Source organism: Xenopus laevis, chromosome 7L, assembly GCF_017654675.1.
Source record: "Xenopus laevis strain J_2021 chromosome 7L, Xenopus_laevis_v10.1, whole genome shotgun sequence".
NCBI lineage: Eukaryota > Metazoa > Chordata > Amphibia > Anura > Pipidae > Xenopus > Xenopus laevis.
Window position 1 is genome coordinate 134,478,170 of NC_054383.1, and position 17,948 is coordinate 134,496,117.

The window sequence follows — 17,948 nt, forward strand, 5'->3', positions numbered from 1 at the left end:
AGATTATGATCCATTTCTGAAATGATCAAGTTTATCTTTTCTCTCCCCCATTTTAGCATCTGTCTCTCTTCATGCAGAGAAAAGTTGGGAGTCTGATTCTGAATGATAACTGGGTCCAATGCAACTTTTGAGGGTCTCCTTTTGCCTATAAGGTATATTAGAGCTCACTCTTTTAAAATGACAATACATTATTTATCACCAAAGTAAGTTATTTTGTTAGATGTTGTTTGTGCTGGAATCAGTTACAGTATATGAGTGAGCACTAACACATCTGCTTGAAATGGGAGCCCCCCAAAAGATATATTTCATGTAACTATCAGTCAAAATCTGACACTCAACTCCAACATGAAGAGAAACATGCTTAGATGAAGATGCGAAGATAAATTTGATTATTGCAGAAACGGTACTGAATTTTTAATTGCTTGTATTTAGAAAGTGTCTTATTTCAGTGTGGTAACGCTTAAATTGAATTTTAACTTTCGCTATAGTTTCCCTTTAAGTTTAAAAAAAACATCTTTCCTTTAGGTGTATATTACTTACTCTGATCTGTGGACTTTCTCCTTTCTTGATAGTGATCTCATGTCCGTACACCTCTATGGTGACATGCCTGACAAATGACACCGCTTTGTTTCCTCTGTTTTCGTTCTTCTCCTTAATACTAAATGGCTGCAGGCCATTTTCATTGCCAAGATACTGAGTAAGTATATAGGAACATGTTCCCTGAAAATCAAATTTCTTGCCGTCAAAGGTGCTGTAGTGAGGATCACCCCAACCCCAGCAGGTTCCCACATAATTGGGCTCACAGATCCCTTGTCCATCCTTAATTTTACAAGTCTCTTCAATTCGGCAGTTTACATCACTACATTCATCTGGAAAACAATTTGTTCAAAAGAAAGTTTTGTCAGATATATTTTATTTGCTCTGTGAACTTTAAATATATAAATAATTCTTGCCAACCTCCCACAGCCCACTCAACTGTTCCTTACACTCTCTCTTTGTTGATATGATTGTCAAAATTCATTCTACCAGGTTCCTCACCATTATAAATTTACTCTATTACTGCAGGTGTTTCTTTGATAATATCCTTATAAAGTAATTCAGATATAACAGACTTTTTTCTACTATTTAGAACATAGGGCACATATTCTTTTCACATGGCATGAATGATTTTTAGTTTCTGCCAGGTGCATCAATGGCATAACTACTTTATAAAAAAAAATGTCAGAAATATATTGCCACCTGGATTTTCTTCACTGGCTTATGCAAAGTCTAAGGTGACATAAAGTAATGGTGTATAGATAGAAGATAATGTACAGTACATTGTTATAATATACATTTTTATGATATAATGTTTATTTTTTGTACATTTTTTATTTTTTGAACTTTTTGCCTGATTTTGTAAACCCCGGAATTGAAATATACATTGAGGGGCAAGTTAAATTTGAAGTCGAAGGATTTAGCGCTATTCGTTCGATCGAACAAAAAATAGTTTGATCGAACGATTAAATCCTTCAAATCGTTCGTTTTGAAGGATTTTAATCCATCAATCGAACGATTTTTCTTTGATAAAAAAAAGCTAGCTAAGCCTATGGGCACCTTCCCCATAGGCTAACATTGACTTCGGTATCTTTTAGGTGGCGAACTAGGGGGTCAAAATTTTTCTTAAAGAGACAGTACTTCGACTATCGAATGGTCGAATAGTCGAACGATTTTTAGTTCGAATCGTTAGATTCAAAGTCATAGTCGAAGGTCGATGTAGCCCATTCGATGGTCGAAGTAGCCAAAAAAAACATTCGAAATTCGAAGTTTTTTTTTATTCATTCCTTCAGTTGAGCTAAGTAAATGGGCCCCTGAATGTTATATTCATTTATTAGGAAACAAACTACCAAACTCTGCCATCGGGGGTCACTATCAGTTCTGACTATTTAAATGATGTTCTCACCATGTTCTATTTTATGCTTATAATTAAGGAAAGATGTGCCCGAAACATGTAAAGCAGACATGCAGTGTGTGTTTTAACATGGATTAAATAAAGATTCTTGATTTTTATACTAATAGTCCGGTGTGTGGAACTTTTCCGCTTTCTCCTTCACACTGTTATAATTAACTGTTTAATTTAACGAACTTTTAATTACATTGCACAATGCAATGTCACCCAGAAGATGCAATACGCCATTTATTATTAACTTCTTTTTACACTGTCTTGTTAAAGACATGCACTGTTGCAATAATGTATAGCAAAACCTACATATACATTTGAAGACATCAATATATAATGGAATCTCAAAGAGATAGAAATTCCAAAGTATAGACATGTTATGAAAAAAGTCACTTCCCATTTTTCAGTTTAAAATTGTTTATTTATAGTGGATTAATTCTTTAGCCAGTTCATGTTTGGATTAACAAATAGTACGAAGACAACATATCAAATGTTGAAAATAAGAGATAATATTATGCTTTTTTGCATTTGATACCAGCAACACGTTTCAAAAGTGGAAAGACTGGAAATGTGCATGGCTAACAAAACCCCAAGAGGGCCATCTCACCAAGTGGCAACAGGCCTGTAACATAATTGGGTATTGAAAAAAGAAATAATCAGAGAAAGGGGGGATTATTCAAAAATTAAGAAAACTGTGCCTCGATGTAAAATTGCTAATAGTATTTTTTTTATCTACAATATATATTATTAAAAGATATATTGTACACAAGGAATAAGACCAAAAGCCATAAGAAGGTTGTGATATTTGGGACCCCAGAATGCACTGTATTAAAAACAGTACATGAAAACCATTGTCTGGGAATACAGTTCTTTAGCGGATCCACAAATGCAAGTTAAAACATATGCTACTATCCAGACAAGAGATTATTTCTTGCTTATTTCAGCAAGGCAATGCCAAACCACAGCATTGCTCTAATAAAAGAGTTCAGGTAATAAATTGGTTTCCTGCCTGCAGTCCAGATCTGTCACCCATTGAAGAATTTTGGTGCATTACGAAAGGAAAAATATGACAAAGCAGACTACAGACTGTTGAAAGGCTAAAATCCTATATCAAGCAAAAATGGAACGTCACTTCCAAAACTTTCAGAACACAGTGCAATGTAGCTCTTGCAACATAGTGGGAAACATGACCAACTTTTTTGGAAACATGTTGCTCAGCATCAAATTCAAAATCAGCATATAGTATTCACAAAACTATAACATTTCTTAGTTTCAACATTTGATATGTTGTATTTATACTATTTTCAATGCAATATAGAGTTTTCAAATAATCCCATTCTCTTTTGATTTATATTTTTTCATAGAGTCTCAACTATTTTGGAATCCGCTTAGAGATATTTATCTTTTTCTGCTGATACAATATCCAAAACTCAACGTTTAACAACATTAGTTAGGTGCTAGAAATTCTGGCAGTTGAAACTTACACCTGTCGGGTGCAATGAGACTAAGCCAGTAAGAATTAGTTACCTTTGGCTTTTGGAAGAGGAACTGCAGGACCTGGTGGGAAAGGAAAGAAACAGAAATAAAAAAAATACTTAAACATTACATTAAAATCAAACAATATTAAAACATGGAAAACACCACAATAATAATAATAAGTTAATAATAATAATAAACATCTCATCAGTTATCAGTTTAGGATTGCTTAGGTTTCTAAATAAATCAGGAATTTCACTTTTCAAACAAAATCACCCAAAAGCTTTAGAATGCGTTTTCTCTTTCTGTAACCTGTCTCTACCGATGTATTCCAATTGTAACTGTATATGAATATATTTTACAGGTAAATTCTGTTTTAGGAGATGCTCTGATTGCAAAATTCATTTGGAGATTAAGCACTTTTTTTTATAGAATTTATATTTGAACTGAATCCTAACCCATATAGTGTTATGCATTTAAATCTGAGCAAAACTGATGTAAGTTTCTTTACAAAAAAATATGTTTGGCTGAATCAAAAATGATGTATTATGTACAATTTTTATGGTAATAAAATGATTTGTGTTTTGCTTGTTTACCGCTTTTATCACTATGACTATAGTTCACTCTAATTACAACTCAAGTTTAATTAAAATTAATAAAAACATTTACCACGTATAATTGGTGCCAGAGATGCATAGCTTGTACTTGGGGAGTAGCCAATGCTCAGCAATCCAAACGAAGATGAAGGATGCTCAACTAAATGGGAACCAAAGCTTCGGCCGTAGTCATATTCTGCCCAAGAGTACTCTGATCCAGGGAATGATTTCCAATTCAAGCCTGGCAGTGGTTTCCTGTCAAAACTTAATTGTCCTCTACTGGATGTTTTAATTATGAATACAGCCAAGTTGGTCTCAAACCTCTCCTGCCCAATGATTTGATATCCTGAACCAAACAATGTAATGGCAGTTAAACTTGTAAGGAAGGTGCCAAATAATTTGTCTTTGGAGGTCCCACCAGCACCATAAAGGAAGACTTGAATATTTCTACTAGCATCTAAAGATAATGGTGAATTTTGGGTAACTTCAAACTGAGCTGATTCACCAGCTGCTAAATTTTTCTTTCCCTTTTCTTTCCCAGTTTGGTAATCAATTGTGGTGTCTTCGGAAGCCACAACAAATACAAAATCAGATTTCGTTTGGAAAGACAAGCCTGGGATATAGAATGTACTTCCCCAGCTGGGGACCGGTAAGAGCTGTTCATATACATGGTCACAGTCTCCATATTTCTTGGAGCATGTGTGCCCACTCAGGAGAGCTATAGGATGCTGAGAGACCACCTTGGTCCCTGTGAGATCATCAGGACTCTGAAATTGCACAGCTTGGAAAGGTTCAAGGGATAATGTCAATCTACTACCTTTTGGATAATCCTTTCCATCAAAATTAATAGCTCCCATGACATCAATATCAACAGTTGTGGCCTTGTCATAAGATACTACAGCAAACTCCTTAAAGGCTGAACCAGGACCGAATGGAGGGGTAAATACAAAATATACTCTTCCCAATCTGTGTACTGGGTAAAGCAAAGCTGTATCTGCACTGGCATATTTAAAGTTACTGGAAACAATAGTAATCTCAGCATCTGACTTAATGACTATAGAACGTGGAGATGTTCCAGTCCCTTGCATCTCCACAGGTTCCGTAATAGGAATTGATATAGTTTCATCTTTTCCGACCTTCTGCGTTTTAAGGAAATCAGTTTGGCTAACAGAAACAGAGACTGTGGTGTCAGGTGCTGTGCCAGTAATAAAAAGTTCCAGCCGAGGCTTCTCATGGGGGTTGTGATTCTGCAAAAAGGCTGTGACAAACTCTTTACCAAGGGAAGTCACATCATAAGGACCTGAAAAAAAGTATAATAACAATAGTTATCTAGTCTTTTAACAGCTTAGTAGTTCAGAATTCTGTATTATTTTTGTATTGGAATTTAAATGACTGCTGTCAGGAGAAGCTTATCAGTGAATCTGATCAAAACATGTTATTGCTGGGGGTAGGGATGGGTGAATTTTTTCGCCTTGTTTCGCCGAAAAAATTACGCCCATAGACTTGTATGGCGTTGTGCGTCAAAATAAAAAGACGCGCGTCTAAACATTTTTGCCACGCGACAAAATTATTTTGATGCCCATAGACTTTAATGGGTGTCGGCGTCATTTCGCAGGCGGTGAATTTTTGGCGAAACGAAACTGGTCAAATTCACCCATCCCTAGCTGGGGGAAAAGAATTTCCTGGGGATACCAAACTTTTTTTATACTGATCTAATGGTTTCCCCTGAAGCTCTTGTATGGATTATCAGTTGTATTTGTCTAGGTTATCTGTACAATGTATACACCCATTTATTGTACAGTGCAATTGAATAAGTTAGTATTTTGTAAACACGTTTAATTATTATTAATAATAATAATAATAATAAAAGTAATTATTATTATTTAAAAACTGCAAAAACATGCCAATTTAAATGGAATTGTTAATAGTAGCCTGGCTGCTTGTACTGACATTTCATATGTTTTAATTGCTGGGCAAATATCTACATTGAGTTACTTACCCCCTACATATAGCACTGGTAATGTTGGCTGCTCAGTTTCTATGATCCATTCTAAAGAAAACAACAAGACATGCATATTTTTAAAAATATAGTGTTTGAATCAAACACACACAAGTGTGTAAAGGTGACCATACAGTATCTAGTACTATACTGAACTTTTATACTTTCTTCCAACCTTAAAATGAAGAAAGTCACAAAGCATAGTAAAGTAGTAAAATACAACTTTGCCATCTACAGAGACAGAGGCCAAGGCTTATTTTCTACCATCATAGAGCAGGGTTGCTGCCCTGTACAGTGAACAAATGCTGAGTATGTCCTCTATAGTACAAGGAATACCCACTTACTTAACCATAACTTGAACAGTTTTCCAGCAGCTGCATGCAAGTGGAATTCAAGTGGCCTTTAACTAAACTATTAGCACATTTAGAATTAGCACATTTGAGGGGAAATGTAATACAATTTGCAAAGAGCAAAACTTTGTGAATAAAAATGAACATGTCGCAATGTAATTTTCTTCATTAGGCGTATATTGCATTGTGAATTTTAATTGCACATTGCGAACCTTTAACACCTGCTCTAGAGTTTTGTTATACTGTATATTATATATGTATATAATATAAATATGATATGGTTTGCAATTGCAAAATGTTATTACATACACTGGTCACTATTGCAAACTATAACATTTGCAGTCGCTCTCCTACTGTTGCATGAGAGGCAAAGGGTTTACAAAGGCAACATTTTTCACTTTGCAAACATTTATTCACATTGCGAACAAATTGCAAATGATTTTTGCATTAGCGATTGATATTACATTCCCCCTTAGTCCTTTAAAAAGCCTAGAAGTTTCCTTAATTGTGTTGTTTTTAGAATTGTGCGTAAGAATGCTCTTTTGAAATCTAACTTACCTTCTGTGCCTGCCAATGGAGATATAATTTCTATCCAAAACAGAGAGAATGAGTAAAGTGATTAGAAATTAGAGTTTGCAATATGTTATTTAAAATAACCTTAGGTGTTATTGAATGTCACTATTTGCATCAGATTCTGCAAAGCACAAATGAGGAAAAGGGGACCATAATGCCAAGTAAATACAGGTATGGGACCTGTTATCCAGAATGCTCAGGACCTGGGGTTTTCAGTATAACAAATCTTTACGTAATTTTAGGCTGGTTTTGCTTTCAATAAGGATTTATATATCTTTGGTGGGGCCCAGTACAAAACACTTTTTTTATTTTTACAGAGAAAAAGCAAATAATTTTTAAAAATTTGGATTATTTGGAAAAATTGGAGTCTATGGGAGATGGGCATTCCGTAATTTGGAGCTTTCTGGATAACAGGTTTCCAGACAACAGATCCCATACTTGTATTATGTATAATTCTTCCAAATTTAACACTATACTGGCATCACCCCCCATAAACACAACACAGTCCCAGTTTGCTGATCCTCTCACCTTGAAATCTCTATTACCTAGTTGATCCAACAGAAAACATTCAATAATACATTTCTGAGCCAATTCCACTCAAAATTTCACATCAGTTTATATAGGAGATGGTTTGCTGAGGCTTTTGTTACAAATTTGAGGGATACTGGTTGTTTAAACTCAGTCCCATTACATTAATGACATAATGTACGTAAATGTTTGAGCAACAGGCTGGCAGGTATTTTTTTCGCTGAATTTTTTTCATAGATTGAATTGTAAATAATTCATCCTGTTATGAGAAAAAAGGGAATAGAACACTAGTTTCTATGAGAATTTCTATTTGGATAGAAACCTACCAAATCCTTCCTTACTTCTACACTTTATATTGTATAACTGGTAGAGTTAATTGTGCATACTTACTTCCTTCAAACACCAATGTGCCTATTGTCAGAATCACTTTTATTATCCAAATTCCTGAACACAATGAAAAATGAAATATTAACATTGTAATATTGTTTAATAAAAAAATATATATATATATATATATATTATATCGGATCTGTTAGTATAATGATGGGTGCTGGATCAAAGTTGTATTTATAGATTTTCACATAGAACCACACTCCAAATTATTTAGATGAATAAAGTCACATTTATTGCATTCAATCTGTGTGACACAGTGCATTCTATGTGAAAATCGATATATATATATATATATATATATATATATATATACTTATACATAACATTATAATATCACTATCAATTAATGCAGTTCTTTTAAATTTGCTGTAACAATAAATCTTTATATTTGCTTTTTACCTTTTCTTCCAGAAACTGGAGCAACAGGTACTGTGAAAAGAAATCACAATTAAGTCAGTATTAGAAAAAAAAAACACTTTACTCTGGAGTGAAGATTTACTAAACAGAAAATAATCTTGATTGCTATTGAAGAGAAAATCTTTCTAATAATCAAGAAACATTAAAATAAAACAAAATTACATTAAAAAATGTAGAATACATAGTTAGTATATAGCATATAGAAGGATAAAAAATGAGTGTGTAAAAAATAAAAATTTTGACAAAATATCGAGAACGTCACAATTTTAATTCCCAACCCAGTGTTATCTGTTTCAGGACATAATTGTGGAAGAAGATACATTTGCAATTATGTATAATTATAGCAAGGTGTTTTGAATGTCTGAAAACTGTGCTAGATTTTCATTTGTAAATACTTCAATAATGTTTGCTCCAATTATATTATCTTTGTCAAAATTTCTATAGTTACTTACTTCCTGTAAATTTGGTTGGTTTATTTCCATTTGTCATTTCTATGATCCAGCCTCCTAAACACACAAAGGAAAATGTTATTTGCTATAGATGGCAAAACCTGCTATAGTTTAAAAAAAATGACAAACGTATGACTAATGAATAATAAGTGGCGGATTTAAGTATATAAAAATGAATTTATATTTGAAATAATATGCACCCTTGAATATCAAAAATATTCTGATTCTGATGCTAATTTTAACTGATTACCGTGAAATACAGATGAAATAGTTGCAAATATAAACACCTCATATAATGTTAAATAGACTGTTATGGAGTTACACAAGCATGCTTCTGATGTACTGAGAAATAATGAAATAAATTAAAGACTGCACTAAGATGCTTTCTACATTTCTATGTATTTAGCTACTCGTAAACATAATATAAACAAATTTCCACTTTCTTTTCTATTTCATTCACATGAAGGTATTACTTACCTGTAGGCATCTGTACTCCAGGTGCTATGGAGAGAAATCAGAGATATTCAGTAATCTGTACATGGTAATTTCTTATCAATTTATTCAGAAGAATAAATTAGTAATTCGCAATTTATACATTATGTCCTAAATTTATAGGACATGAAATTATGTAGGATAGTCTCTCTCCATAATTGATCCTGGTTTCTATGGATTTGTAGAATGTATAGACCAAAATGTTGACTATTGTTTCATATAATGTAGTATTTTGTTTTGTGAAGTTGTGTTTTTATATGAATAAGTGTTGAGTATTGTTTTATAAAATGTTAAAATATCAAAAATATATATTTTTGCTAAATCACATGAGTTTTTTTGTTATTATAACCTTCTAGGCTAAGCAGTTGCCTCTACTTTTGGGTGTGTGCTTCTATTAAAGGAGAACTGAAGCTTATAAGGAGTCTGTCATTATTTTTATGATGACGTTTTTATTTCTAAATTGCACTGTTTATACTGCAAATAATTCACTCTACGATATAAAATTTCACTCCTGAACCAGCAAGTGTATTTTTTTAGTTGTAATATTAGTGTGTAAACAGCCATTTCAGGTCATTTTGCCTGGTCATGTGCTTTCAGAAAGAGCCAGTACTTTAGCATGGAACTGCTTTCTGGCCGGCTGTTGCTTCTCCTACTCAATGTAACTGAATGTGTCACAGTGGGACCTGGATTTTTACTATTGAGTGCTGTTCTTTGATCTACCAGGCAGCTGTTATCTTATGTTAGAGAGCTGCTATCTGGTTACCTTCCCATTATTCTGTTGTTAGGCTGCTGGGGGGAGGGGTTATATCACTCAAACTTGCAGTTCAGCAGTAAAGAGTGACTGAAGTTTATCAATACACAAGTCACATGACTGGGGGCAGTTGGGAAACTGACAATATGTCTTGCCCCATGTCAGAATGGGGAAAATATACTATAAAAAAAAATCTGTTTTCAGATTTCAGTGCAGAATTCTGCTGGAGGAGCATTATTAACTGATGTGTTTTGAAAAAAACTTTTTTCCCATGACAGTATCCCTTTAACTAAAGAAGTAGGCTAGAAATCTTGTACATTATGTACATTGCAAAGAAGCCCCAGTAGCTCCCCATCTTCTTTTCTGCTGATTCACTGCACATGCTCTGTGCTGCTGTCACTTACTGAGCTTAGGGACCCACTCACAATATACAGTACACATAGAATAGAAATGTCACAATATAAGGCTGATTAGTAATTAATACAGATAATTACTACATGGCTGCACAAAAACCAGTGCAATTAGCATTAGAATTTAATCATCAGCCCTGTAGCATCAGCTTATATTACAGGCCAAACTCAGATACACAAAACATTCTGCATTAATCAAATGTGGGATATAACAAGTTATGAAACAAATTCTTAACTTAGGCTTGACTTAAAAAGCAACCTTTCAAGTTTCATATTCGGTTTGAAGAGAAAAGGCTAGGGAAACCCTGCTGAATTCACATTTGCCTTTATTCCAAAATAGTTTCTTAATGAAAACATATCCTCACTTCTCTTGTCTGTTTAGCATCTCTTCATGGAGAGAAATTTCATACCTTGGTCACCATCTTAATTTTATGCCCCATATTTCACTATTGCCACATATTGCCCTATGTACCAAACTGATTGCTCATTGTGACAAAGTTACAGTACACCTTGTTTTATTGTGTTGGTGTGTATTTGAGTGTACCTGTATATATGTCAACTTTCATATACTATGATTTACTGTATAGGGATGATAGAATTTTTTTGCCAGGCATGGATTTGTGGCGATATTCTGCATTTCGCCAGCTGTGACATAAATTCGCCAAGAAAAAAATATTATGTCAAAAACATTTGCCACCTATTGCTATGGGATTTTTAAAGGCGTATTTATCAAAGGGTGAAAGTTCACCCTTTGGTACATATGCCTTTAAAAATCCTATAGAAATGAATTCTGAATTCACATATTTACAGGTACCTTTTACTTTTTTTTTTCTGATGCTTGTTATTTACCACCATTTTGCCATATTTTGGTTTCTACCAGTGTTACCTGTTAGAAGCCTACAGGTGACAGCATGGCACTTTTCTGGAGACAACCCCGGGTCTGCATTTGCACTGAAGCTTAGTGATTTTAGTCACTATGGGGAGCTTAACAAATTGACAAATGATTTTGACGTTTGAAACTCAAATTGATCCCATTTATTCATTAAAACAAAGTCAACCCAGCTCCCATCCATAAATTTAACGTGTTTATCAAAAAATCAGCTACAAAAACCTGGTGCGGGAAAAGTCTTGACAAAATCATGTGACAATTCAAATTGGTTAACTTTTTCAAATTTGACACCCAAATCATACAATTTTGTTTGAGATGTTGTCAGAAAACCCCAATCTTTTCAGATTATCATATGAAAAAGAGCGCAGATCACAATTTAGAGAAACATCTTCAAACTATAAAAGTGACATCTGCCATTGACGTGTTTTAGCTGGAGTATTTTCAGATTTGTATTTGTTGCAGCTTTGGGTTTTAATACAGTTTTAAAAAATTGAGGGTTTTTTTTCCACTACAAAATTGAGTTTTCCCCCCTATAAAACTCGACCATAAAAAAAAAAAAAAAGCTTCATAAATTAGTCCCTTGTTGTCTCTTATGTACTCTTTTTTGAAGGAAACCCACCTTAAAAATTGTCAAGCAGACTTGTTCAAGTTAATTCATTTCAACTGTTATTTGTGTGCCTTAACTCGCTTTATATGTACTTACCAACATCATATGGCACTGGTAAAGATGGCTGCTCTGTTTGCACAATCCATTCTCCTATACACAGCAATGCAATAGATAATACACCAATGACTTAAAACATTCAGCGTTTATTAACCATTACCTTTCCAATAATATAGCATCTCTGTCAATTAAAAGGAAATTACAACTAGCTACATAGATTCTACATTTACCTTGGCTGTCAGGGATAGGGTTTTAAAATGTATGTAGCAAATTAGGTCATTTTCTTTGCTAATGCTGATGGGCACATTTACTAAGGGTCGAATTTCAAAGTTAAAAAACTTCAAAATTCGTCCAAAGTATATTTTAAATTGACAGTACTTCGATTTTTGAAGTCTAGGTTTTTTCAATTCAAAACTAATTTTGGCCTCTTTGATGGTTAAAGTACCCAAAAATTCCTTCGAAATTCGAAGTTTTTGAATTCGAAAATTCACTTCGACCCTTAGTAAATGGGCCCCTTATTGTTTCCCTTACTAATATGCCACAAGCCTAAATAATATTTGCTGGTTTATTGAAACCTTTTTTAAAAATTTACCAGATTGGTTGAGTAATCTAAACTTTCAGCTATTTTATTAGACCTTACAAAGGCCTGTACTTTTCTATTTCTACCCTCCATTATAGAATATACATGTATTGCTTACCATCAGTTTCTGGAATTAAGCTTAGAGGTTCTAGAAACAAAAGGAGACATATATAGTAAATTGTATTTAAAATACAAATCAACAAATATAACCATTGATTTAAAACAGATATTCCTAAAATGTCAATGAAAGGCTGCAACCAACCATTGATTGATTCACTTTGATCTGTTAGGTTAAAAACCAGTGTTTAATTGGTTAGTATGGGTTACTGCAGTGGTGTTTTTAGTGGGGGGATACACTGTTTCTGATTTTGTGTTGAGATACTGTGTTGTAACACATAACTCCCATAGGGGGTGTTAGAAATAAGCCAGCTGAGACTTGTCTTTAAAGAAGACATTACAGATAGTGTTAGACTTCCTAAAGAATTGATGTCAAACATATGTTTGCTGAGATATCAACTAGCTAGAGAGCATCAGGACCCTGATTTCCATTGTTTATCAACCTTTTATCTTCTATGTGTTTTCTAACAACTATTTTATAAAACTATTCTTTCTGGAGATGTAATTATGATATTTTACACAAAACCCCTATGAATAGGACTCCTAATATAGAGAGAAGCCAAGCAAAGCAATTTTCAACCTAATTTCACCTCTGTTTTATATTCAACTCCATGAACTTATAGCAGCCAATCAACAGGTAGTATTTAATAGGCATTTGTTTAAAACCACATGTTTAATTTCTAAGGGAACCTGGCAAAAAATTGCAACTATGGTGCCTATGCCCTCTGTACACTCTGGAACTAACTGTTCTGTTTTAATGATTATGGAGAGATGTGCAGCCTTTGTAATGCATAGGATCTTTTGGGGCAAATACTGAGATAAAAAATGATGTGTGTTGAGAATTAATGTGTATGCTGACAAAGAGGGAACATGGTTTACAAAAAAAATATTTTGTTCACCCCGGGGATGAAAATGTGTCATCAATTGTATATATATATGTATATGTTCAACTGAACATCTAAAACAACAAAAGTAGTTTTGAATATCAAATTTTAAGAGACAAAATACAGAGAGTAAAATCTGTACTCACTTCCTTCATAATATTCTACTCCTGTTGGCAGAGTTATTTTTATGATCCACATTCCTAAACAGAGTTATGAAAAGTATATTAGTATGTTCACATTGAATACATATGAATATTACTGCATATTTATTCTCATGGACTGTAAAGTGCCACAGAACGTAGCATTAACATTCTGTGAATAGAAGTACTCAAGTGCTATAGAACATAGATTTTACTTTCTGCAGCACTTCTGGGTGGAGAAGCAGAGGAGTGCCTCTTAAAGTTGCTCCTTACCCGCTTGTTTAAAAGCCCCTATACAGTGAGCTGAGTGGGAGGAATAGTGACCCCTGGGTCGTGATTGCCCAGGGGTCCCATAGGTGCAGCAGACACGTGTCCCTCCAGCAACCCCCCCCCAACCTGAATCACAGAACTACTTCCTCCAGTCCTCCAGCCTTCTTGGACATGGATCTGCAGCCTACATACCCCAGGTTAGTGTAACACACACAAAATACACAATCACACACTTTTTACATTAAGGGGGTTATTTATCAAAATATTTATCAACATTCTCCAAAAACGACTCCAACCAAATCTGCACTGTTTTTTCCCCCTTTTTTATAAATACATTTTTCAGAAAGTTTCCTGTGTGGTAAAAAAAATTTCTGCCCGAAAACTCGAAACCTGGTGCAGATCAGGAAATTGTTGGTACTTTTCCCATTGACTTCTACATGAACTAGGCAGGTCTGAGTTGGTCTACTTTTTTATTCGGACACCCTCGCGGTTTAATAAATTCTGGAAAAAAATGAAGTTATTTGCTAACCTCACTGTAACCCCTTTGTATGTTATTTTGGTGATTATGTTATATTATTGCATTTTTAGCCATGTTATTGCATTTTCAGCTCTGCATAGGTGTTGTTAGCTGTTTCTGTCCAAACTGTGATTCTGACTGATTACACTAGGTGAAAATAATTATAGCTTTTTGTGGTTTTATTGGATTTTAGTGATTTATCTGCTATATATCCATTTGGGGGGTCTCATGTGCCACATAGTTTGGTATATATATATGCATATTGGGCATCAAACTGTTTTGTAGACACCTTTATGCTGGTACCTTAAGAAATGTATGGCATAGAAAAGGGTAAAATGCAAACTTTATGAGGATTTTCAGAAACTTCATAAAAACCGCTATGTTCAGCAAAGCTTTACAGTTTTAAAGTTTGCAGTAGAAAGATCTTTTACCCATTTTGAATGTGTCATTTCTGAAAATATTTAGATTTCTAGGGTCTCCGTACTGTTAGGGGGTCTAATGGCACATAATGGACACACCGGGTGCCCATATTGCAGCAGCAAGAGTGTCAGCCGTGACAATTCATATGCATTATTTTCATTTGGGTGCCTCCGTATGCCACATAATTTGGTAAATCTATGCATATTGGGAATCAAAGTGTTCAGTTGAGCCCTGGCATTCATATTAAGGATGTTTTATGCTGATACATTACAAAATGTGTGGCACATAGTGGTGTAAACTGCAAGAAATTTCTTAAAATCCCTATGTTCAGTATAGCTTTACAGTTTGGTAATTTGCGGTAGAAAGACGTATTTACCCATTTTGGATTTGGCAGAATGTGTACTTTCTAAAAATATATGTTTTTTAGGGTATCCATACTGTTAGGGGGGGTCTTATGGCACTTAATACACACACACCGGGTGCTTTTATTGTAGTAACCAGAGACGTGAAAATTTATGTGCACTATTTGCATTTGGGATTGGTTTATCAAACTGTTCAGTAGACCTCTGGTGTTCATATTTAGGATGTTTTCTCTTTGTATCTAATGCCATGTGGGAAATAAGATGCTAGAAAATGGAAGCTTTGAGGAAATTCTCAGGTATTTAATCAAAACCGACAAAATTGGGAAAGCATTGGGACTCAGTAGATTGGAGTAGAAAGACATGGTTACCCATTTTAGATTCGGCTGAATGTGTACTTTCCAAAAATATATGGTTTTGCGGGGTCAACATATCTTTTTGTATTCTTACCCTGCAAAAAATGCAGTAAATATGTTGATTATTTAGTAGCTGAATTGACTTCCGGAAAAATTTATATGCACTAACTTAATTTTGAGATCTCTAAACGCCAAATACTTTGGTAATCCTATTCACAATGGGCATCAAGCTGTTTAGTGGACCCCTGGCATTCATATTTAGAGGATGCTTTTTCTTGGCACCTTATGCTATGAGGGAGATAAGATACTAGAAAATAAAAGCTTTGAGGTGATTTTCAGCTATTTTATCAAAACCTTAAATTTTGGGAAAGCATTGTGACTTGTTTGGAGTAGACATACATGGTTACCCATTTTGAATTTGTCTGAATGTATACAAAAATATATATTTGTGTTTTTACCCCACAAAAATGCAGTAAATGTGTAGCTAAAGTGACTTCCAGTTGTATATGCTAACTTAATTTTGGGGTGTCTAAATGCCAGATACTTTGTTAATCTTTTGCACACTGGACATCAAACTGTTCAGTGTACCCCTGGCGTTCGTATTTATGATATTTATTCTTGATATGTTATGCAAAGAGGGAGATGTGGTGCTAGAAATTGGAAGGTTTGAGGTGATTTTCAGCTATTTCATCAAAACTGACCATTTTGGAAAGCCTTTGCTTTTTGGAGTAGAAAGACATGGTTACCAATTTTGGATTTATCTGAATGTGAACTTTCTGGAAATATATGGGTTTAAGAGGGCAACGCCTGTTTTTTTTTTTTTACCCTGCAAATAATGCAGTAAATATGATGATTATTCAGTAGCTGAAGTGACTTCCAGGACAAGTTGCATGTTCTAACTTCATTTTGGGGTCTCTAAATGTCAGATACATTGGTGATCCTATTCACATTGGGCATCAAACTGTTCAGTGCACCCCTGGATTTATATTAAGGATGTTTTATCTTGTTACCTAATGCTATGTAAGAGATATGAACTTGCAAAATGTTTTCAGATTATTTTTCCAAATTTTCATAAATCTTTATAGAAACCACTATGTTCAGAAAAGCTTTGATGTTTGGTAATTATGAGTAGAAAGGCATGGTTACCAATTTTGGATTCAACAAAATCTGTACTTTTAAAAAATATATGTAATATATAATGTAATACTGCTGCTCATTTTTGATCTACAGAATTCAGAAATCTTCATAAAACAATACATATCTGGTATTGCCATATTCAACACTTGAGGCTTTCCAAAACAGTTGAATTTTTGTGCTAAAATAAATATTTAGCTGGTATAAATCCTTATATCATGAAAAACGGCAGTTTTTCGATTTTGGGGGGTATTTCAAGACCAGCAGGATTCCCAGACGTTTTAACTTGATCCGGAACTGATCCATCAAATCAGTTAGGACACAAATAATAAATAGGGATAAGTATAATTTTCTGATCCTTCAGGATTAGTTATCAAAGACAAGCCAAAAAAATGATTAGTATGTCATAGCCCATAGGAAGCTAAGGTCAATGATATTTTTTTTAAATGTTCCTGTAAATTAAAAACAAATTATATTTATTAATAATTATTGAATCAATGCTTTCTATGAAGATTAAACCAAATGAGATTAAACAAGATTATTATCATTCAATGTGATTGAATTCCTTATTTGGGGTTATTAATCCCTAGTAGTGATGAGTAGGGATGGGCGAATTTTTTCGCCTTGTTTCACCGTGGAAATGACTTGTATGGCGTCATGCGTCAAAAAAAAAAAGCCGCGTCAAAACATTTTGGACGCCATTAGACTTTAATAGGCGGCCAATTTTTGGCGAAACAAAACGGGTCAAATTAGCCCATTTTGATGAGCAACATTTTTCACTGAGTTTCGCAGTGAAAATGCTACCCACTCTAATGGAGGAAAATTTGTCGTGCCTCAAAAGACTTCTATAGACTGCAATTAGTGATGGCCGAATTTATTCGCCGTTGTCAAAAAAAATTGGACACCGGCGCATTTTCGCAAATATTTCGACGTTTCGCCGTGAAGCAAAATGCCCCAAATTCACCCATCACTAACTTTCTGCAAATTATTGGTGAAACAGGTCAGATTTGCCCATCACAAATCCCTAGATCATTAAGATGATCAAGTATGTCCTGATATATCATTTAACATGTCCTATGCTCTTTCCTGCCAATGCCAAGCACTACTTATGAATATTATAGAAAATATTTGTCATACTCTTTAATACTAATTTGCCTGATACACAAGTTACTTTTTTTGGTGTCATGGGGAGCAGAGTACATGGCTACAACATACCCAAAGAATATATTGATTAGTTTAAATAGT

At 34.2% G+C, this 17,948-nt stretch overlaps 1 protein-coding gene across 13 annotated transcripts in view; it reads right to left on the bottom strand.

The window, feature by feature from the left end:
• Positions 1–17,948, bottom strand: part of LOC108696888 — a 369,929-nt gene that overhangs the window by 11,480 nt on the left and 340,501 nt on the right. For all 13 annotated transcript variants that reach the window (XM_041569828.1, XM_041569827.1, XM_041569829.1 and 10 more), the window contains 12 exons: positions 13,654–13,707; positions 12,625–12,654; positions 11,966–12,019; positions 9,198–9,221; positions 8,724–8,777; positions 8,254–8,283; positions 7,852–7,905; positions 6,919–6,948; positions 6,011–6,061; positions 4,085–5,311; positions 3,467–3,496; positions 541–869 (listed from right to left, as the gene is read on the bottom strand). In XM_041569828.1, the coding sequence (XP_041425762.1) occupies positions 541–869; positions 3,467–3,496; positions 4,085–5,311; positions 6,011–6,061; positions 6,919–6,948; positions 7,852–7,905; positions 8,254–8,283; positions 8,724–8,777; positions 9,198–9,221; positions 11,966–12,019; positions 12,625–12,654; positions 13,654–13,707 (1,967 nt within the window). The remainder of the gene's footprint in view (positions 1–540; positions 870–3,466; positions 3,497–4,084; positions 5,312–6,010; positions 6,062–6,918; positions 6,949–7,851; positions 7,906–8,253; positions 8,284–8,723; positions 8,778–9,197; positions 9,222–11,965; positions 12,020–12,624; positions 12,655–13,653; positions 13,708–17,948) is intronic.